At 31.1% G+C, this 24,355-nt stretch overlaps 1 protein-coding gene across 1 annotated transcript; it reads left to right on the plus strand.

Annotated features, from left to right (window-relative positions):
- The first annotated feature begins 791 nt into the window (after positions 1-791).
- LOC134695987 (von Willebrand factor A domain-containing protein 7-like) lies at positions 792-24,063 on the plus strand. The gene is made up of 20 exons (XM_063557496.1): positions 792-1,181; positions 1,679-1,801; positions 3,251-3,412; positions 4,054-4,126; positions 4,543-4,625; positions 5,978-6,163; positions 6,962-7,180; positions 8,653-8,772; positions 9,273-9,437; positions 9,747-9,868; positions 10,409-10,568; positions 12,066-12,142; positions 12,974-13,127; positions 14,042-14,211; positions 14,941-15,052; positions 15,719-15,914; positions 19,106-19,175; positions 20,765-20,994; positions 21,923-22,073; positions 23,469-24,063. Exons 1-20 carry the CDS (start codon positions 974-976, stop codon positions 23,700-23,702), a joined length of 3,015 nt encoding a protein of 1,004 aa, XP_063413566.1. The 5' UTR covers positions 792-973; the 3' UTR covers positions 23,703-24,063.
- The last annotated feature ends 292 nt before the right edge of the window (positions 24,064-24,355 follow it).

Consider the following 24,355-nt stretch of genomic DNA (forward strand, 5'->3'; position numbering starts at 1 on the left):
GGAAAAACCTATTATGTTGTTCTTTTATTTCCTTTTTAAAAGTTCAGACTATTGATAAATACTTTTTTAAAAGCCGTAAATCATTTCTAGCATTAAAGTGTACACTAAATAGGTAATAACATATAAAACAGAGAGTTTATATATACAATAGGACAGTGTAATAGTCACAAAAGATTTAAATCAAAGTCTTATTTTTTGTGCAACATTCATGGCAGAAATTATTACACTCTCAACGTGAAATGATGTCTTATTTTACTTTTTTTTTCGTGCAAGCACCCCCTGTACCACCCTCTGAATACATCACCGGTACGCTACAAATCCGAAAAAGGATATGTGCAATCGCTGTCAGTGTAATTGAAAAATTTTCCTCTGAATGAAAAGTCTTATATACTTTAAAATCGCCCATTTCCTTCCATCGAAAAAAATCATGTCTACGAATGCAGAATCGAAAACAAAATACACACCAATATGATATCTTATTATACTTTCAAACAAACAAAATTTTACCCAAAAAAAAAAGAACAAATAGCGTAATCTAAAATAACGGGATTATTAAAAAACAAATTTTAAACGGTCATATTGTAAATGGTATAATAGAGGCAGATGTCGTTTCGGTAAATAATTGATATAATACAACTGTTTAACTTTGGTTTAAATTCACTTTTATAACTCTATAATGATATCTATAATAACAACTACACAATGAATTTGTGCCATCATCAAGGTAAATCTTTTACTTGTTTTTAACCTGTCAGGTAAAATTACATAAGACCTTCACATGTTAAGGACATTATTATCTATTTAAAGATTTCAACACAATCTTCGTTGTTTGTAAAAATTGTATGGACAAGTATTTTTTAAATATCTAGAATAGACTTTTTTAATCAACTCAACAACAAGTTACAGTCTTTGTGACATCGTGCACAACAGTGAAGTTATTAACGTGTGGCACAGCGATGATAGTGTTGTAAATATGAAAAGAATTGTTCCGATATTGATAGTAATACCAATTTTCACTTCCGCATTTTACACGCGTCATTCGCCAGACATTAGGACTTATACTCATGAGGACATAACTGAAGTAGGGACATTGCAGGCCCTGTCAAGTTATATTTGGAAAAATAAGTTAAAAAAACAGAATGGCTCTGAAATATCAGCTGTAGAAGTCTTTTATGAGAAAGGTACGTGACATTCTCATTTACATAAAATTAAACTATCCATTCCAATTTTAAATTTAATCAATCTAGTGTACCGCAAAATATTCCTAGATATATATACCTTAACATTGTGAGGTATCGTACATTTTTCCATCTGCATTGATTTTCAATTTTGCGTTCTTTTTTTAAAATCATGTATAAGGGAAAAAATAAGAGACGCTTTCAAAACGTTGTAATGAGATACAGAATGCTCTTTACTTTGAAAGATCTACATATTCGTTAAGTTAATAACATTTCTATGTATTTGAATTGTCCCATTATTGATTATCTTTCCAAATAGTTACTTAACTTAAAGTAAATAAAGGCAACAGTAGAATACCGGTGTTCAAAAGTCATAAATCGATTAAGAGAAAACAAGTTTTAAGGTCAAAGTAACAAAGTAACACAAACCCTTTAAAAGATTTCAAATAAACTCATCATAGATCAAAATGTGCATTAAGCTGTTGACATTTAAATTTTAGATGCTTCCAGTAAAATAGAAATGGGTAAATCAATAAATGCCATTATACAGTCAATTGCCGATATACAAGTGGAAAAGAAGGATACTGCCTACGTGCATTGTCATGCCGATCAAATATTATTAGGTAACGCCATATGTATGTACATATATAATACGTACTGTCCCGTGTCTCATGAGTAATACTTAACTCGTTTGTAGATGTCATTCGTTAAACTTGGGCATGGCTAAATCGATGAGCCAGTTTTATATACCTAACTTAACTTACTACGAATGGTTGAACAATTGTTATATCGATGAGTGTTTCTAAAACAAGAAAGCACAACTGGTCGACTCGGAGACAAAATGCAAATTAATGTCTACGTTTAGGTTTATATATGTCTGTCTTCTTAAAGACTTCAGTTTGTAAACTAGCAAGTTGAACGTTACATAACAGTATAGTACAAAGCAGTATACATTTATATTATTCTAGATCCAATCTTATTAAAACAAAATCCTTGAATTGTTCTTGTTCTTACATGTGGCGCATAAGAGAACAAGAGCAAATCAAGGATTTAATTATAATTTGATTGTTTTAGATCGAGATCTGTGGCTGAACATGTTGCTGCCAATTACTTAACTAAACATTTTCCAAAGGGAGCAATCGTTCATCATCAACTGAATGGTTATGTTCATCTAAGTGTGTAAGCTTAGACACTTGCTGTAAATACAAGAACGACGGTGAAATAATCTCTTTGCATTTATGTGGTTTGAAATTCGGTCATTAATCAATATTAGATACATTTTTGATGGTTTTGATATATAAATTTTATATATTACACGAGTTCTGTAAATTTATATCAAACAGTAAAATGACAAAAATAATGAACTCCGAGGAAAATTAAAAATTGAAAGTGCCAAAATCAAAGGGCAGAATCAAAAGCTTAAACACATCAAACGAATGAATAACAACTGTCATATATCTGACTTAGTACAGACATAAAGAAAGCTGGATTAGACCTGGTTATATAACTTGCTAAACCTGTCACTTGAACATTTGTTGAATGAGAGTCGCATTAAATTCTATTTTATTGACAACAATGCGTAAACAAACAAACAAATAGTGTTCTTATTATGTTCTCTTAACTACAAGTACACAATTTACAACACTTTACAAATGAAAAAGTAAATATCAGCTACGCTTCTTTTAATAGAATGTTGCAAATGATAAATCATTTTTACAGTAGAACTAGAACATGTTGCATAGATCATACAATGTTCAGATAACTTTGTATTACATGGCCAGTAGTCAGTACTTTGGTGTTGATATGAATATTAATTATATGGTCGTTGTTATAAATTGCCTGTTTATAAAAATATGATTTTTTTATTTTCCTATCCAATGCATAAATTATATTAGCAGTATTTGGCTAAACCTTTTGGTATTTTTGGATCTCAAAGCTCTTTATCTTGTTTGGCGTTATACTTGTGTGGCTTAAACTATTTTGATTTGAACGTCACTGATGAGTCTTGTGTTGACGAAACCTGAGTATGGTGTATTACACTATAAGCATGATACCTTTGATAAATATTGTAGCTCATCAACATGTGATATCGTGTAAGGATAAACTCATCCAATTAAAAAACGATGTAGTGGAGCTTCGAAAACAGTTGGGAGAATGTCTTTACACTGTGCAGTCGTTTTACAGCAACACCAACTGGGTCGAAATGTACGGTGATGTACCTTATACAGATTTCGGTAAGTGAGGAAACATCGTTTAAAAGATTAACAAATCCATAAACGATAGAAATGTGTTTTTTTTGTGTATAAGGTGAGAAATTAAGCTCAGAGTTGGTTTCAATAAAATAACAATTAACTACACTAATCAATAATTTATATAGATTTAAGGTTTACCATAGATGTATGTGTTTGTCTGATACCAGAAAACAAACTTTCACATAATAGAAGTTGAGCAAGACAAAACCTACTGAAAATCTTAACCATACAATCATTTTCCGGAAACTGAAATTTTATAGAATATCTGCAGGTGGTTCGGAAGTATACTTCATCGAGACATTTCCATAATTGTGAAAAAGATCAAAAAGAAAAAAACAGATTATTTGCCTTTGACGTCACAATCACAAAATTAGAAGAAAGCAATAAAATATCACGTCATAATCAACTTTTGAGCAATGCACAGTTGAGATCAACAAACCACACGTTGATTTCAAAATAATATAAACAAGTTGGGGGAAAATATACATTGTACATGTCTTTACATGATCTCTTTCGTGCTTTAATTTTCTCTTGTATTCAACATATTTAGAATATATATTCCATGAAGGCTGTATACAAGTTAAAATTAAAATAGTTCTAAATATAAATTCTTGAAAATGTAGGTATAAAAGGGAAAAGACTTATGGCAGTTGCTCTACCAGAGGAAGATACCTGTAAAGATGTCGAAAATATAGAGTAAGTGAAGTGTGTTCTTTGCATAATGTCATTAACTAAATGTAACATAAATACACCAATAGCTCCATAGTTCTAGTAAAATTTACAAGTCCAATTTGTTACGACTTTTTACAGGACCCAAGCTTGTCAATGACAACATCAACACTTTTTCGTAGAGCACGCTAGATTTGTTACAAATAGTTTTGTAATTCATGTGCAAACAAGGACAAATAGTTTTGCACGTGATTAAGTGCATTGTTCATTACACATTATGGTAGCATAAGAAGAATGACCATTATGCATGAAACAGCTATATCAACACTCCAACCCACCATTCAATCCACCACAAAATATTTTACTTGTCACCGTACTATATTGTTCGTCAACCTGTTTTGGTATAAATAAGTTGCACTAATATATTCAATGTGAATTTGCAGTTTAAACTGTGAACAAAATATCATAGTAAAGAACAAGCTGACCAGTGGTTACCATCATGGAAGGGGAAACATAAAACCTACAAGTAAGATTAGTTACATGCACTTGTAACAGATGTCATGGTAGCGCAACTAATTATACAAAATATCCAAGACTGATACAAATTAAACAGTTTCAATGTTGTAAGATCAAAGTTATGCGTTTCTTCGGTAGAATATGAGATTTTTAGGACAAGAACATCATGATCAGCCAATGGATTAACAATTAAGACAAGAAGTTCGACACGTTTTCCTCTTTTTCAAGCCTGTGTTATTCATTGAATCAAAAATTATACATTGAACAAAATGCATGCCAAACAACCTATGATATCAGATGTAAAATACAAAAAGGATCACAAAGATTAAAGTGAATATTGTAAAACACCCAATCCACCATCAAAAATAAAAGACTTATTAAGAAAAACAACGAGCCTCAAACTATGGTTCAAATGAATAACATGGATACGAAACAAAATGTTCTGAGATGAAATCAGTTTTAGATGCACAAGAAACCGTCAAACTTTTTACGCATATATACCATGTTATATAAGATATATTGAAAAACGAGTTAGTTGTTACACGTTATGATTCATTTTTAACACAACAAAAAGATGCCTGCAAAACTGCTCTACAATTGGACAAGTGATGAAATTAAGAGTGTGGATCTCGTGCTTGTCTTTACACAAAAAAAGGAGGAGGTTCAAGACTTCGGCTGCCTGTAATTACACATAACCAAGGGAGGGGTCCGGTCGTCGAGTGCCAGTGTTTGCACATAAAAAGGAGAAGGTAACAGACTTCGGCTGCTTGTGATTACACATAACCAGGGGAGGGATCCGGAAGTCGAGTGCCTGTGTTTACACATAAAAAGGAGAAGGTTCAAGACTTCGGGTGCCTGTGATTACACATAACCAGGGGAGGGCCCTGACGTCGAGTGCCTGTGTTTACACAAAAAAGTGTTGAAGATCACTTCCACACGTTCAACGCTAATTTCATTTTGGACATTTCTGCACCTGGGTAAAAAGGGTGAATGTGGCGTTTAATTAAGCAAATTGATTTTACACTACAATTCAGAAACCGTATAGGCCTAACTCTTCTACTAACCTTCATATGAAATTTGCGGGCAGTTCGTCAATACAGCATGCGCGATAGCGTATCAGTCGTGCATCGATAAAGGTCTCACAATTGGTATATTTTCTCAATAGTTAACGTTTTCAGTTATAATAAAATGGTTTCAAAGACAAAAATAAGAAGTACAAACACAATATTTATATGTCATATCACTCATATTTCCGACATTGTATATGGTTTGAGATAAGTTGCGACTCTTTTAGTTTAGTAGTATATATTATTATTTCCCACTTCTGTTCTTCTCAACATATATAATCATCTTATTTAACAGGACCAATAGGTTCAACCACTGGGAAATGTAGTCATGGCGGGCCGTACGACGAGAGTCGTAAAATGGTAGCAAAATGTGGAATAAACAAAGAAACATACACCAAAAATTTATCTCCACATCATCATCTTCATTATAGGGCATATGTATCTGCTGTTGCCGCAACTAAAGATTTTTTTATAATGGAAGGTAATAGAGATTCATTAAGATAATAACAATGTATTTGGTCTTGTGAATGACTCAAGATTCAAAATTCAGCTGCGTTAATTGCACATTTTATATTGACAACATTTTGATGACTTTAAAAGACAAAGTGATCATCAGATGAAGTTGACTAGAAAAGCGCCTCGGACATATAATTATTTAACAAAGTGTAATCTTTATTTTGTACTTAGTTGTCAGTTGACAGTTGAAAATGGCACAAACGATTGACGATATTATAGCAAACCTTTCTTGAAAGTCATATGAAACTTGAAATTAAAAGAAAATTTTGTTTATGTTTGTTAAATTTTGTAAATGGCTAGTTTTTATTATAAACTTAAGTACAAATTTACATCTGCTTTTTTTTCAAAAAGATTCTATAATTTGTCGAAATTCAAATGAAATATACTTGATTTTAATTGCTTGCTTCCAGCAAACAATTAAAGTCATAATAAACGAGTGACCGGTGAAAAATAACGTTATTCCATTTCTTGAACAAATGCATACTAACATCATAAACTAATGCTTCTTGGTTGATTGTTTACAAACAGGTGAAATTCGTTAAACTTCGACTTCAAAACCCGACTGTTAATTGTCTGCCGTATTTTCATAACAACACTGTCCAATTGAAATATGTTTTGACGATTATCCGCAATGTATGCAAAAAAGGTGATAACATCGGGCACAGAAGACTAAGTGTATGCAATGGTTCAAGAATTGGATTAATAATATTTTCACCGGTCACTTGTTTTATATGACTATAAAATTTCACGTTTTATATTTAAGACACCGGTATTCTTAGTTTGCTTGGAGGTAAAACGTTCGACGAAATATTCCACATCAAAACGAGAAAAGATCTGTCACTAGCGTTCGTTATAGACTATTCAGGTTCCATGAAGGAAGAAATTGCTGCTGTTAAAGAACAGATAACTCAACTTGTGACTGCTACAATAGGTTCTGACAATGAACCAGCTGATTATGTATTATCGCTGTTTAATGATCCAGGTTCGAAAATATCTAAATCAATTATTATGGATTCAAAAAAGAGATCTTGAAAAAGTAACATAGTATTACTATATTACTAATAGCACAGTTATTATAGATCTGATAGGATTTAACGGACAACTATCTTTATTTTAAAAAACACACAAGTTTCAAATCAAGAAAAAATTTCTAAATAAAATATTTAGGACTAAGATACAAGTATAAAAAAAAGATGTAGTATGAGTGCAATGAAACACCTCTCTACAATAGACCAAAATGACATAGAAATTAACAACTATAGGTCACCGTACGACTTTCAACAATGAGCAAAGCCAATATCGCATAGTCAGCTTAAAGGCCAGACCTAAAAATGTTAAACAATTCAAACAAGAAAACTTATAGTCTTATTTATGTACAAACAATTAACGAAAAACAAATATGTAACACACGACAACCACTGATTAACAGGGTCCTGATTTAAGTGTAAATATTGCTTAATTGTCATGATATAATTCGACTGTTTTTATAAAAGAGCAGTCGAAATAAAAAAAATGGGTTATGCAAACTTATAAGTCGATGGCAAAAACACATGTGTTATCAGATTATTACATGGCCTTTTTCATATCGCATGCATTATCAGCCCTAGGTTCAATATCAGCCCAAGAGCCGCATGGCTCGATGGCTGATGTTGACCGAGGGCTGATAATACATGCAATATGAAAAATGACAAGTTATGAACTTTTTATCATATGCTTCAACGATGGAGAAAAATCACAGATTCATATATTGATCATTTTACGTGGTTCCCAAATAGAAGTTCAAAGAGTGAAAAGTTCACGGACCTCGTACCCCAAATTTAGTACATTCGATATGAAATCTTTCTATCATATGCCTCAACAAGAAGAAAAACATTTAAATTTTGACGAAACGACCAAAAAATAATTCAAAATATACATAATGAACACTGTTTGGAAAAGTCAACTTTTGTATTTGTATTGTAACTTTCTAAATTATATTTGAAACTTTTAACAAATGCATTTATTTAATAATTTTATTGTTTGTTTTTTTTTATTTGGGTTGTTTTGATTAATTGGCAAAATTTACTTTCCAGTATCCAAATAATTGTTTGGTACACTACTTTGTAATGTTTTCAGTGAAAACGTAGCATTGAGGTGTATTTTCCGGAATTAGCCGAGTTTCACCTGAATGCCATGCAATAACGTTACGGAAAGGCATGTGATACATGTAACACTCGAAGCATGTGATAAATTTTTCATATCAGTCCGCTAGGCACCAATTCGAAAAAATATGGAATTTACGTCAATTTAACGCTATTATCATACAGTATAAATCACATGTTATTTTGTCTGAGTATATGATAAACAAACATATCATATATTATATAAAAAAATAAAGATTGAGCAATTCGTTTATACAATAATGATTGAATATTATTCATAGCAACTGATGATTCGGTTTGTTTACTTTTTTAGTCACAATGAATCAAGCATGTGTGTTTAGAGACGGATATGAAATGATTACGAAACTCGACAGTATCATAGTAGATGGAGGTGGTGACTGTCCTGAATTCGCAGCCGATGGTATTTTAAAAGGTAAACATCCAGTTAATTTGTTTTACCATAATTTAATAGGTAGCACCATATATTGAACATGTTGTACTTCACTACCTTCAAAATCGAATGATAACATTTTTCTGCATCAGATATATGTATTTCTACAATTAATGTCTCTTCGGGGATGACAGAGGTCCAAAATATAAGAACATCCAAAGCTTTTAACCTTAAAGGCTGAGATGTCCATAATGATACCTAATCTATTTTCAAACCAAGGAACCAGAGAGCTTTCTGGCAATTATATAAGTCAATCAAATAAGAAGCTAAATAAATAAAAACATAAAGACTCAGTCCGTCATCTATTTAATTTTCTGCTACGGCAGATGCTTGTTTACACTATCTAAATTTAATCTAAGTAAATCAATTAATTATACAAAATTCATATGGTAAATCAATTAAAACCAACTTAAACCTTATCTTTCGATTTCCTCTGTTGAGTTTTTTGTTAATGATGATTGGTAAAGTCGTATTCTTTTTAGCCATCAAAAAATCTCGAAACGGTTCTACATTATTTGTGTTTACTGACGCTGACGCCAAAGATGACGATAAACAGCAAGAGGTAGCAAATTTGGCAATAGCTAAAACTATTTCCATAACCACATTACAGACCGGCACCTGTTCAAGACGACGGCGATCAGTGAATAGTAAGTAAACTTGATTAATTGGTTGTTGTTTAATGCCACTGTCAGTAATATTTTGTTATTTCGTGACGATCAGTTTTCATTTATGGAGGAAGCTGTAGTGTCCGCAGAGAACCACCAACGTTTGGTAGGAAAAAAACTCACAGTACTTAAAAATCAATTAAAGAAAGTAAGTCGCTTATTTTCGCTTTTGTACACAATTGTTTGTTGTATTGTTTGGGCTAAATATTCATTTCAATTTCTGTTATATTTTGTTATACTTTCTCGATCAATGGTTTATTAACTTTAGTAACTCTTTTTTTCTATTGTTAGATACACATGTAAAGCGAAGAGATACTAAGTCATTCTTTCAGCGTCTTGCTCAGGCAACAGGAGGAAAGGTCTATCGTACAACGAAAGAAGAAATAACTGTTGTATTGAATGATATCATTGAGGTAAAAATATAAAACTAAACACGAAAATGATTTGTTAGTGCAAGCTATTTACCTCTTTTAACGTTTCTATTATTCAAATCGTTTATGTATTTTATTATATATTTTGATAGTTTACTAGTTAATTTTGCAGCGTTGCTATTGCTGACTTCTATAATGAATTATAGATCATGCAATTGAATGACCAGTCGTACGTATTGTTTTTTTTATATAATCTATCGTTTATAAAGAATCAACATTACCATCAAATCTTTATACAGGTACAGGATTGTGTTTAAGTTCGTTATATTTGCCAATTTCGTCAATTTTTACAAAATTATTACTATATTCGCAAAGTTCGCCATCTTCGGCAACATTAGTTTTGATGTACTTATCGCCAAGTTTGCCTATTTGATTTTTTTTTATGTACTGTTGGCCCTCAACCAAATGTAAAGAAATTATATAAACAATGCTTGTTGAACAAAACCTAATCAAGATGAGAGGGCATCATATGTGCACTATGAACGACTAATCCAACATAAATATTACCTTTACTGTTACCAGAAAACATTTCCTGTTGCTGAAGTTATATTGGATTCATTTGAATGGTCCCTAAAATCCAATGACAACACAATGTTTCTTGTTGATAGTACAGTAACAGTTCTCAAGGTTGCTTTGTGCTGTTCAGGCGAAGACAGTGGAGTAGAACTGTTTTACCCAAACGGTAAAGTAATTAGGGTTATTCACAACAACAAAAAATTCAAAATAACAAGGTTTTTTTAAAAGCTGTTGTAAAATCACAGAAAATAAATTAAGGAACAAATAAAACAGCAACAATTAAGGAACAAATAAAACAGCAACAATTACGGGTCTGTGTGGGTTTTTTTTTCGAGATATATGCCTGGAAATTTTGCGAAAACTGAATCCCTTTCAATTTTTCATATGTTTAACAATGACTGTTTTTCTTTCAAAAACTATGACAAGCAACAAGGATTTATTTATATAAGATTGAAATAAAAAATGTCTAATTAAACTATACACCTCGCTTAAAGTTCAGAACACTTGCATAATTTTGCTTCTATTTTTTGTTTTTAAATTAAACTTGATACTGCTTTGTTTCCATATATTTCGTTAATATATTGTAATGGACAGGTGAGAATTCAGGTTTAATCATATTCCTAATTACCTTAAAAAACAGGTTTTCAAAAGATACATACAAATGTATTCCTTGCAAGTTTCGTGCAATGAAAAGAAACTGTTAACTGCGGACTAAATTGTGCCAATGTATGTACCAATAGACCAGTCAAAGGACCATTACTGACATTTACTCGTAGGCATCGTCAAGCTCGACATCAGTGGTAACATGGTCACCGCAATTGAACTTTGAGACAGTGGTGTTTTGTCCATTGGTCTGACGAGAGCAGATTCCTCCTTCATCGTATTGATGAGCGCATGGTCGTATGGCGTCATGGGAATACAACATACAGGAAACAGCACATCCTTTGAACTACAACGTTCGCCGGTGTGGTTTAACAGATGGGGGTTGCCCTTTCGTTCGACTGCAAAATGAACATATATGTTCTGGATGTTCTGGGTGTGACTATGACGGGTCAAAAATATCGCGATAACATCATCCGAGATATCGTTGTGCCACATTTAAACAATCGCAATTTTGCAAATGACCAATATTCATTGTTGATAATGCACTAACACAAGAACAGAAATAGTATTTTTCAACCAAATTACAATCACAATAAAACATATGTATCTATCAAAGTAAACACATCCTAGATACATCAAACAGGATTATGATTGAATGCGTCCAATGAGTTTTTTCGTATACAAAAAAATCCTCAGTTCGCTCAGACCAAAAAAGATAAAACGGCCAAGTAAAATTAAACGGTGAATAGCATTTGGAACAATACACCCAGAACTGTTGTGAAAAAGCTACGGTGATTTTGCTCCAGAGATAATAGACAGCTATAATATACTTAAGGTTAATAAGTTCTGTTTAATGGACGGTATGGGTTTCTTTAATTTTTGAAGGAAGGAGACCAATTATCTTTGCTTTCTAATTCTTTTCGTCTTTGGTGGATATTTGTCTCTATCGCATCTCCTTATCATATTTACAGTAAATTTCTTATTTTGTATTTTTCCAAAATATGCTTTTCTAAATTTATAGGTTTATTTGAGCTGATGTATTTTTAAATTTTTTTTCCAGGAACAAAAGAAACATTTACAAGTAGATTATCACGTAAACTTGTCACTAAGAGGAAAGAAGTTATAATTTCCCTTCAGGTACACATGATTTTACATTTTCATTTTATGTTTCATTAAAATCAAGGAATGGTAATTGCTACTCATTTCATTGCCTGAGTGCAAAGATAAAAACAAGGGCTCTTAATTTAAAACTAACAATATAAACTAATACATCTCAGATGCCTTTAATTTTTATTAGTTGTTTTGTACATTTTTCAGGCCGTTAGTTTTCTCTATTGAAATGATTTACATCTACATTTGTTTGCCTCTTATAACGAATGTTGCAATATGAGTCTAGCTCATTGTTGAGGCCCCTCATGGGGGGTCCTAGTAATCACATAATCACCAGTTTGTTGTCAATATAATCACATAATCATTAAATATTTGCTTATCTTTTAATTAGTAATCAAATAATCATAAACTAAAAATACAGTCCTAGGTAATCAAATAATCATGAAATATTTGGCTTAATAATCAAATAATCATTAAAAAAACGGCCAAGTAATCACATAATCAAAAACCCCATGAGGGCCCTCATTGTTGAAAGGCGTAAAGTGACCTGTAATTGTTAACCTCTATGCCATGTTGTCTCTGGTGGAGAGTTGTCTTATTAACAATCATACCACATCTTATGTTTCTATATATGCATGATAACAATTGCAATGACAAGGTTGTGTTTGTTGTATTTGTAGGAAACGTTATATGCATAGTATAGTTAAACCATTTGTCTTTTAAATGACAAATGTGTATTCTTTGTTTCATATCTTAAACTATAAAAAAAAATGTTTGATAGATATACTTTGTGTAATGTATAACTTATAAGGTTAAAATGAAAACAATTATAGCCGTTTAAGTTTCTTTAAATTTCAGCGTCCACCTCCAGGCATATATAATCTACAGAGGAAGTTACCTAATAAATGGTCAGTTAATGTTACAGCTCAAAGTCCAGTTAAACTGGAAACAGAAATACTTGAATATACTGAAAGTGGTGCATTACCTATTCTTAAAGGAAGTCCTATTGCAGGTAAGTCATACAACTTTTTACTAAGTATTCAATTCTGTTAGTATATAATTCAGAAAATAATAATTACTATCTGTGATTTTATATCCAAATACCAGATGTTGCAATTTGATATCAAAATCTATTTTACTTCTTCTAAAGAGTTCATAGATTTTTTGCCAAAATTTATTCAAATATCTACACTTCAAAAAATAGTGAGCATAATCTTCTTCTTGCTTACAAAAATTACATTTATCTGTCTTAGTTACTTTCCACTGCAATAACAGTTTTTTAGTTGGAACAATATAATGTAATAATTTCCATCTAAATATTTTTAATTTATTTTCAGTCATATATTCAAAAATAAATTTGTACAATGAATTCATATTAAGAGTTTCTTGTATTGGTAGGATTTTAAGCCATCTGTTTATCCCTATTGACGACTCTAGTTTTGTATTTACCAAAGAGTTGTATAACATTTTATTTGTTAATAATGTAGTCTCAATAAAATTATTTTTCCATACGATTTTATTTCTCTGAATATTAATTGTAGTTTTGACAGAATTCTCTTTTTGAACAATTTGAATCCATTCTGCTGGTATAGATTTTTTTAATTTTTGAAATTCGGCGATCCAGTTTATTTTGAACTTTAATAAAAGTATTCAATTCTGGTTATACTATTGAAAATTAAGTCCTGGTGTAAAATGTTGAAATCGTATAATAATTTTTTTCTAATTCTTTTCATTTATAACCATATGTTCTGTTCTATTTCCTTTGAAATGCATGTGTGAACCTGTTTCTATGTAATAAGTAATAAGTTTTCAAAGTATATTTGTAATACTTTGAGAAAGGTTATTAATTTATTATGTCCATACACGCATGTCATGTTACTTAAACTTTACTTTTTGATATACCAAACATGCTTTTTTCAATTGTAGAAAAGAACTATACCTTTTATGTTAACATATATAACCTTGGAGAAAACGGGACTTGTAATGACCTTATTCTTACTGATGTGCTGGGCAATGAATTGTTAAAAATTCCTATTATTCAGACGGCAACACACATGGCAGTAAGATGTGCCGCCATATTCACTACACCTAATCAGGTATTATATCGTTTGTAAATAGATGTAATCACTAATGTAATTTTTTTTTTATTATTTATGTCTTTTAATTTTCTAATGTAGAAAACATAGAAAAATCTGTTTTGATCTATTATATCTTCAATGAGAGATTGAAACTTCCATCTAATTATGGGTCAAATAAAATGAATACCATAATATCATTTTTCAAAACTTTTGGTGCTCTTTAAATTTTTATTGGGTTTCCAACTGTTTTGAATTAAGCGCCACTGATGATTCTATTGTGGACGAAACAATCTACTGTCATTCCCAACTTTAAGCCCAAGTGACATAGATGATGTATTTTGTCCTCTTAAATGACCACCAACAAACGACAACTACGTACGAAACAAATAAAGGCAACAGTAGTATACCGCTGTTCAAAACTCATAAATCCATGGACAAAAAACAAAATCGGGGTAAAAAACTAAAACCGAGGGAAACGCATTAAATATAAGGGGAGAACAACGACACAACACTGAAACGCAACACACACAGAAACGGACCAAGCATCAGACAAAATATAACATGAAAACCAAATACATGAATTTGAGATAGATAAGTACCGTGCCACGTCTTATCTCAATATCTCAAAATATAAAAGAGAACACAAAAGACTCAACGTTAAAATGCAACACACACAGAAACGAACAATAATATAACAATGGCCATCTTCCATCAAACAACAGTGTCCATTTCAAATTGTCGTTGTAGTTTTTCCAGCTGAAGTTAAACGGAACAGACAAGAACGGATTTGAATTTTCCAGAAAGAATTCACTAGTATTTAAACCTACAAATGTTAAACTAAGAGTAATTCCGCCCGATAGTGAGTATGTAATATAGATATAAATATAAGTAATGACTTTAACATCAAAACAGTAAACAAATCTAAATCGATCAATTCTGCATATTTTGAAGTGTTAACAAACAATTGTTATATCTATATATCAGCCTCAGAGCCTGCATCTTTCAGACTTAGTTTTAAATACATATTTCGTCTTATTCAAATGTTATTTAAATGTGATTCTTCAGAGATTAATCACAGAGTATTTTGGTTAATTGATTTTCCTTACTTTTATCGCAATATTCTATTTCGATTTTTGTAATAATGCAATCGATTTTCATCGTACATATTACTATAAGGAACACTATTTTTCGGAGAAATCCTTTATTTAGAATCATTCAAATTACATTATCAAATTCATGTATGGTTTAGTTTTATGTACTTGCTAGAGGTAAAGGGGGAGGGTCTGGCCTTTGCTAGTCTTGTATTATTTTAACTTTTAGTTTCTTGTGTACAATTTGGAGTTAGTATGGCGTTCATTGTCACTGAACTAGTATATAATTGTTTAAGGACAAGCTGAAGGACGCCTCCGGGTGCGGTAATTTCTTATGCATTGAAGACCTGTTGGTGACCTTCTGCTGCTGTCTGCTCTTTGGTCGAGTTGTTGTCTCTATTGCACATTCCCCATTTCTATTCTCAATTTTATAGGTGCAGTAACTGGAAAAGAAGTGTTAGTATATTATGAAGTTGAAAATACAGGAACGATTAATGAAACTTATGAAGTAGCGATTTCAGACGACCATTCTGCTTCAGTACTACCAATGAGAAGACAGCATACAATTTTAGCGGGAGATACAAGTAATGGATCGTTTACTATGAAGCCTACATTAACATCTAGTATCTTGTACGTTGCTTTACCTTGTATATGCCTATATGTGTTATCAAAAGGTGTTCTAATTATTAGTCGCTAATTGAGAATGATTTTAAACAAATACAAGAAAATACAAAATGAAATCTGTTTCACAGCAGTTCATTTGGAATTACTAATTTGTCAGATTTAAATCTAATATTGAAATATGTTATTTGGTAGATATAAGAAGATGGGGCAATATGCGCAATTGTTATTCCATAGGCCGTAATGGTAACGTTTTCTTCTGTTGCTCAGCCCATATCGTAAACTTGTATATGTATGATGGCTTGTTTCGAAGCTGAGACATTTTTACATATGTGGTTAAATTTTCGGGGTACGAAGTGTGATTCATTTTTCCGTAATTTAGCAAACCCCGAGTATCCTTTTGCGATGTCGCTCCTCATGTTAAAAAATCCCAATTTTAACACAATAAGTTCTTTGAAATTTTAATACTTTGAACACATTTCATAGCTCCATGGTTTTTACACATTTATTCTTAAATTAAGTCGTTTCAGCACTATATGGCAATGACACTTTTATCGCTATATTCATTTATTTTTAATACAACGTGTATGTATAATTAATTTCTTCCAGTATACCTTTACTAGTCAAAACAAGGACACAACTTCTGATGATAACCTTAAATTGCAATACACAGACCCTATTAAAGCATGCTATAACATTTTCTTGTGTCTTAAAGTGCATTTTGACAGAGAAATTATGCAAAAATGTAGATTTCATAAAAAAAACCACACCAAAATAACTATTCTTACTAGTGGACATCTGGTATATAATACTGTGGAAACCCCTCAAAACTACTGGGAAAGTCATTCTTATCATGTAATTAGAGTGCAATGAAGTGCAAATTTTCAAAACTTGTCCATTCACATAATTCTATTAGAGAAAAAAAGGCTTTTTACATGTATTTCAGTGAAAACCCTTTATCAGTGAGAAATCCACATGAGGTATTAAAGGAAACATTGTGACATCACACGTATTATGGCGTCATTAAATAATGACAGATCAAAATAGTGCTAAATAGAGTTTGCAGTGTTACATGAGAATCAGTTGCCGCAAGATTTAACTCGAAATGTTGAGTCGAAAAGATCAGTAACCAAGCCTTTTCATTTAATAGCAAGACCATAGCAACAGTTTTCATATAAGCATATTTCTAACATACCGACTGTAATTTTATTTGCAACAAATACCATAAATAAATAATTTAGAGCTTACCTAATAAAACAAAATGCTTTCCAGTTATTCAGGACTTTTTAAAACCTTTAGTTTGTCATCTCATATTTAAAAGTAATGATATGTCTGGAACTGAAATAAGACAAAAAAATTAACTCAAACTGTATTATCATTTAATTTAAATACATAAGTATTATTGAGAGAGAAAAATCTAATTCTTGAAAGTTTTATCACAAAGAAAGAAAAATGCCTCTCCCTTGTGTCTTAGCCACCTTCATTTAAACTGTTTATATTAGAAGCAATGAGTAGTAGCTAACTAGCTTAATACATGTAGTTGAATAGCAATATTGTTTTCAAGAAGGTTTGACCCTCCCCCTTTTTCACTGAGAAATGACAATATCTTGTGTTTTGCTCGTGTGCATTAACAGTAGTAATTCGTGATTTTCTTAATACATGTACATGTTTTTTTCCTGTTTATTTGCATATGATATCTACTGACCAGGGTCAAATCATTGGATAAAAGCACATGTATAATGTATCTCACTTTACTCGTGTGAAGTTTGTTATCTCCCTTGATTATCAGCTATTCCTGTAGACCAGAGTGATAATTGCATAACAAAGACTATATTGTGTCATGATTACTTACAATTTATTTATATTACATGTAAGTTTTTTCTTGCCTTTTTCAATTGAATAAACAATTCATTTCGGATCTCTCGGGGGTAAACAAAGTTAAGATTGTGCCTAAAAACAGTGTTCAGCCCCGTGCCAGTAATGCATTTAAAAGTGAAAATTTTATTGAATTTTTGCTGTTCTTTATCAACAATATTTATCTGAAATCATTTATGATAACTAGGTATAAATAAAAAACTACTAACCATCATTTTAACAATTTTCTGTGGTGTACGAGGTGAAATTAGCTTAAGATATCTCTGGATCCTCTCTTACAAGATGGGGCAATATGCGCAATTGTTATTCCATAGGCCGTAATGGTAATGTTTTCTTCTGTTGCTCAGCCCATATCGTAAACTTGTATATGTATGATGGCTTGTTTCGAAGCTGAGACATTTGTACATATGTGGTTAAATTTTCGGGGTACGAAGTGTGATTCATTTTTCCGTAATTTAGCAAACCCCGAGTATCCTTTTGCGATGTCGCTCCTCATGTTAAAAAATCCCAATTTTAACACAATAAGTTCTTTGAAATTTTAATACTTTGAACACATTTCATAGCTCCATGGTTTTTACACATTTATTCTGAGTTCCCTTATTTTTCTAAATTAACACTAATGGTTCAGCTCAGTCATTTGTTTATCATAGAAATGTGTCAAATATCACTACACAGAGATTTTTTGTTTACATGTGACTTTTGTGTTCCTCATTTCAAGGCGCATTAGGGGTATTGTCCCAGATGTGGTATGAGTGCCAATGAGACATATTCCATCAGGTCCAAATTAGTTATTCACTTGTATAACTAACTATAGTACACAACCATGATAATAAACAAGACAATAAAAATATCAGCTCTTTATAGTACTTACACTATATAATTGTGTTGAATATGTCTTGAATTTACTATTCATGGCACTGTTTGAAATTCGCTTTATAAACTATCAATATGTAGGCATTAGTTGAAGTTTTCAATGTGTTCCTAAAGATAAAATACATTATGATACAATCAGGCTCACTTCAACAATGTGTCATATTGATAGATTGAGAACTACATATCAGTTCATAAGAATAAATTATTAACGAATACTTACATATTTTGAAATTTTTATCTTTTATATTGTTCACGCATCGTTGTCAATTGAATTGAATTTAATGCGACTGTTATACAAGTGAGAGTTTTAGCTTTGCTATAAAATCAGGAAGTGTTTGAGCTTTTGATTTTGACATTTGATTGGGGACTTTGCGTTATTGAATTCTCCTCGAAGTACAGTATTTTTGTGCTTTCATTTTTGATTTTTTATAATATCAACTTACAACTTGTAGGAAATATGCCATTACAGTTTACCTGGGATCCTCATCAGAAATTAATCAAAGAATTTCAAAAACGGTTCTCGTAAGTATAACTGAAAAATTTTTGTATAACAAGTGAACATGATTTCGTAACATTCCACATTTATAAGTATAATTAAGGTAGATCACAAGTATATATTTTTTTAGACAGAATTTTTTTATAATTTGCCAAAATGAAGATTTTACTAAGCTCTTTTCAAAAAATTAATAATAAGTATGGATCACCGTGCTATTTTTCAAGCTATGAATCGTTGAAAACTGCCAAAATTTAGTTAGTTTGTTCATGAAAAAACACATTAGTGTGCATAAAAAAAAATCTATGAGATAGAATTTTGAAATAGATTGTCAGAAGAAAGGTTTCATAATATGTTTTAAGAAAATAAAAAGAAAGCATGGTGTCACCGAACTTGTTTTCTTGCTACAAGTAAAAATAAAAAAAATCCCTATTAGCCCAGTATAAATTTTGTACTAAAAGAGTTATCTCCCCCTAAATGACTCATTTGAAAAAAAATGATTTTTAAACCCCCAAAAAATGATATTTGTTAAAATATTTTGTATAATATAATTAATTAACAAGTTTTCTTTAAATAGAAAAAAACATTATAAGCATTGAATGTCAAATCTGACCATGACTCTACCTTAACAAAAGATAAACATTTCTAATAAAGCGGAAATTTTAATAACCTGACAAATAGCTGCACCTTATATATATAGATTTGATCTCCATTTCGGTCCCATGTTTGTCAAATTGTTTATCAAGTACGCTTGTATATTTACCAAATGTCACTAAGTGCTATTTTCATTTGCATAGCTCTAAGATGATTCCCGTTGGTTTCATTAGCTGTATAGTTAGTGTCAAAGGTCTGACATGATTTTTAGGATATTATTTTTAATTCTATGCTTTTTGTTTTTTTGATATTTTAAAGGAAAAATGGTTCCAAGCTTTCAGTCAAAGTTTGTCTTTGATGGTTTAGTTGTTTTAAATCCCATTTGGTCATACGAATAATGATGTTTCAATTCATTTGTGCTCTTTGTTTGAGCGTTCTTGGTGAAAATACTTCCAAGAACCCTTTTTATATTGGTTTTTGTTTTAATATTAAACACAAAATGTACAAATTTGCCAAGCGCACAACCTTCTCTCGATTTAACGATAATGGGTGCAATACAATTTGATTGCACATTTCAGCCTTATTGTAGTTTGGTTTTTTTAAAGCGTGAATTTTGATAAAGATTTTTTTTTTGTATTTTTTTTTAATATAGAGATGTTATATGATACTTATGATATTCTCTCTAATTTTCGATATTCCAGAACAGATTTCAATTAGATATAATTAGTGATATAGCGTTGTTCCATGCTGTTGATACAATATTTGGTGAGCACGAAAGGACATCCTTAACCAAAATTAATAACGCTGTATTTGTTTAAAAAAATTGAGTTCTACTTTCTTAAACATCAATCAATTTTCATAAGGATGTTTGTCTTAAACAACTGTCAAGTATTAATTATGACAATCTTATTTATTTTCTTCTACATTGTCTCCCCTTCCCCGAAGTAAGACAATGAACAGAAAACCAACTTCATGTTTCCCTGCTTCTATATAATAACGCATGTGTTACACTTGATTTTTATAGGTTACTGACATTGAAAGACCAGTTTGTACAGTTGTTACTGTCAATGGAACTTGTGGTAATTCGTCGTTGAATACTGCACAATGCCATAAATATCACTGGCTCGTAGATGCTGAAATAAAATTCAAAGGTACTGAGTTGGACAATTTTACTTCATCCGTTGGTTCAGCAACTGAATTAGTTTATGATGATATATCTGGTTTGAGGCATGGTCCTGTGAATATTAGTATCAAGTAAGCTTTGCATTATTTAAGTTATATCTAGTTAAAATTACTGTTCTTTGAAAGTGTCAGGTTAGCAATGTAGTATTAGAGTTGAATACGATTCATTATCTACACAATAGCTTTGTGCAATAAATATCAGTATTGGGTGAACTTTGTATCATTGTAAAGGAATATGAGTCCTTACCTAAAATAAAGTCATAGTTCTGTGAATATAATCATCAGGTCACGTTACACGTAATCAAAAGGAGAAATTGACCTGTTAGCTAGTCAAAGCTAACGTCCTTTGAATATCAGTATCAAGTTTGCTTTGTTTTACTTCAACTGAATGCAAGTCGTCAACGTCCTGTTACTATCAAATGCATGGTGATTTCAATATCTTTATGAGATAAGCATTATATATTTTAAATGCAAAATGCTCTATATCTTGGAGATGACGTGGTCTTGTGCATATCAGCAATATAAAGCTTTGTATTAAATACATGGAACATGACACTTTATCCAGTCAATAGAATGCGCATAAAAAATAAGGATATTAATTAAGCTTTGTATTGAATAAATTAAATGTAAGTCTTTATCTAGCCAATTGCATGATCCTGTATTAAATTAGCTTTTTGCTTATGTAGTTAACGGAATTCCTATTTGAGACTAGCTGTGTACCACTTATTGCAAACCTGTTTCTGTAGATTAAAAAAAAACAATTTATATATCAAATCAGCAGACACCAATTGAAACAACTTTGATACCATCATAATTCTATAACACTTTCAGAAATTTGATTCGCTTTCAATGATTACAATTTCAGAATGTACACTTACTCCTGTTTAGATGCAAAGATATATTCTGTACTTTAAGAAACACACTCGTCACCCTATAGCCATGGCTGATAGATATTTGTATTCCATATTGTATAAGCAATTTTTTTTTTATCTCGCCACAGAGGGAGTTGTTGTACACCTTCAGTTGTACTTGCTGCTGTCGACACTGATGGTTATATAGCGCAATGTAGAATAGAATTTTCAGGAGGTCAAATTGTAACGCCAATGGAATTTTATGACCCCGATAATTCCCCAGTGGCGACAGATAATTCGGTAACATAATAATTAAAATTTGTAATGTATAAGAGTATTAATAAGAATTTGTAATGTATAAGAGTATTAATAAGAATTTGTAATGTATAAGAGTATTGATTCTTCCAAACTGAAATACACAACAACAAAAGATGTCTGAAGACAGTCAAATAGTCCATAGTATTATAAAAACATCATCTAGATTATGTTGAAAACATTGCATAACGACCTGCATTAAATATTCCATCAATAATCTCGGCGATAGAACGTACACTTAAAATTATTATTTCAAAACCTTACATGCAAAAAGATATGCACAAGAACGCTGAGGCATCCTTACATATATAAATATACAGTGGTTGGTTAAAAAACTAGGTTACAGTAAAAGAAAAATAGAATTATAACTGAATTCAAAGAAAAATTCAAAATGGAAAGTTAATTAACAAATGACAAAATCAAAACCTTGAACACATCAAACCAATGTCATGGTTTAACGTTTAAGGTAACATATGTTTGATTTAACCTGTTGTATACATAGATTTTTCTAACAATTGCATGACAGATGCCTATTTAATTACCATATATGATGATAAAAGTCAACATTATTTTACAACCTTAATCACTTTAAAACAAATAACTATATCGGCTGAGAAAAGCAAAAAGAAATATAGAAACAAAGCTGTAAGCTCGAAAGGACAGAACAGAAAAGTACCATAGTACAATAACACAATGGTAGAGTGTATGCACACCTAGCCACACCAAATGGATATTCCCTAAATTGGACTAAAAGTTGAAGTTAAGATATAAACAAAGACAAAAAAAACATAACACTATACTTAAACACGTAATTCAAATAATAAACAACGTCAGTGCCAGGATGTTATACTTCAAGACTATCTTCGGACTTTCAGGGAAACTAGGTTATAGACTAGCCGAATAAAGCAAAACATCAGTTTGAGAACTATGTTTCTCTAATTTTTGTACTCTTTTCACATTACCTGACCGGTGTGAGAGAAATATTTCTCCTCACTAGTGAAAAATCTGTTCTCGGCAAGTGATTAGTCGAAATTTGATTATAACATCTAAATGTTTTGTTTTCTTTTGAATTTTCCTATTGTGACGTCATGAAAAAAGGCGGCAATGCCTGATGACGTCGCATGTAAAGAGCACAAATTTCTGCAAATCTTTGAAAAAGAACGATAAAAAGCATTAGAGAAACAGATTCCGACACTATAACTCGTGTTAAAATTTAACTGTCTCGAGTGGAGAAATGTCGTAATACACTTGTTGCAGTGTCAGAATCTATATATATTAACTATGTATAATTTTAATTTAGTATTAATACTATTTTACTTTTCAACAATTTTATATAACGTAATATATAATGTCTAATGTCTAAAACCACTTATTTTTTAGGAGGATAGTTACACAGTAATTGTCATAGCGATAGTAGTTGGTGTCATTATTGTTGTTGTTTTGTCGATTAAAGGATTCATTGCTTACAGAAAATTTAAACGGGCATCATACAATGTAAATTATAATGTAAACCAAAACATGAAAGGAGGAATAGACAAAAATCAACGCCCCAGTAGTGTAGAATATCATCCAGTAACATTAGAAGAGCTTAGTGACGAGAAGGAAAACCTTTGAGTGACATTAGCAACATATCAACTTAGTGCTTTCACAATAATAGGCTCTTTTATTACTTTGTAATACTATCTTTTGCATCATAAAATTTATTTTGTTTTGTATGTATGGATCTGCGTTGACTGTTTGCATATTAATTTTTTTCACATGACTTTTTTGTGTATAATGTCTGTTTGTTGACCGATTATGATTTAATTTTTATCACACTCACAACTGTCATGAAATATTTGCGCATGCACAAAATATTGTATGTTTACTATTTTCCAAATATGATTAAATGACATTGTCTTTTTCTTATATGATGTAGCGAGACACAACGGAATTTACTGCAAATATTCAGCTATTTTCTCCATTAAAAAATCTTTTAACCAACTATACGCGCGATCTGTTGCAATAAAGTAACAAACTTCTCGATATATACTTACAAACACTTCATGAAATAACATTTTTCAAGAAATATTTATGTTTAATCGTGTTATTCCACAGAATTTCAGATAATCGAACAAAACAGAAAGTCAATATGTAATTCATTAGTAAAGACTTTATTCATCAGTAATCAATGTTTGATGTAGACGGAATGTTTGAGAGAATCAACGATCTACTGCATTTAAACTGTCAATTAAGATAGGAGTTGCAAGTGATAGAAATATGTACAA

Source organism: Mytilus trossulus, chromosome 14, assembly GCF_036588685.1.
Source record: "Mytilus trossulus isolate FHL-02 chromosome 14, PNRI_Mtr1.1.1.hap1, whole genome shotgun sequence".
NCBI lineage: Eukaryota > Metazoa > Mollusca > Bivalvia > Mytilida > Mytilidae > Mytilus > Mytilus trossulus.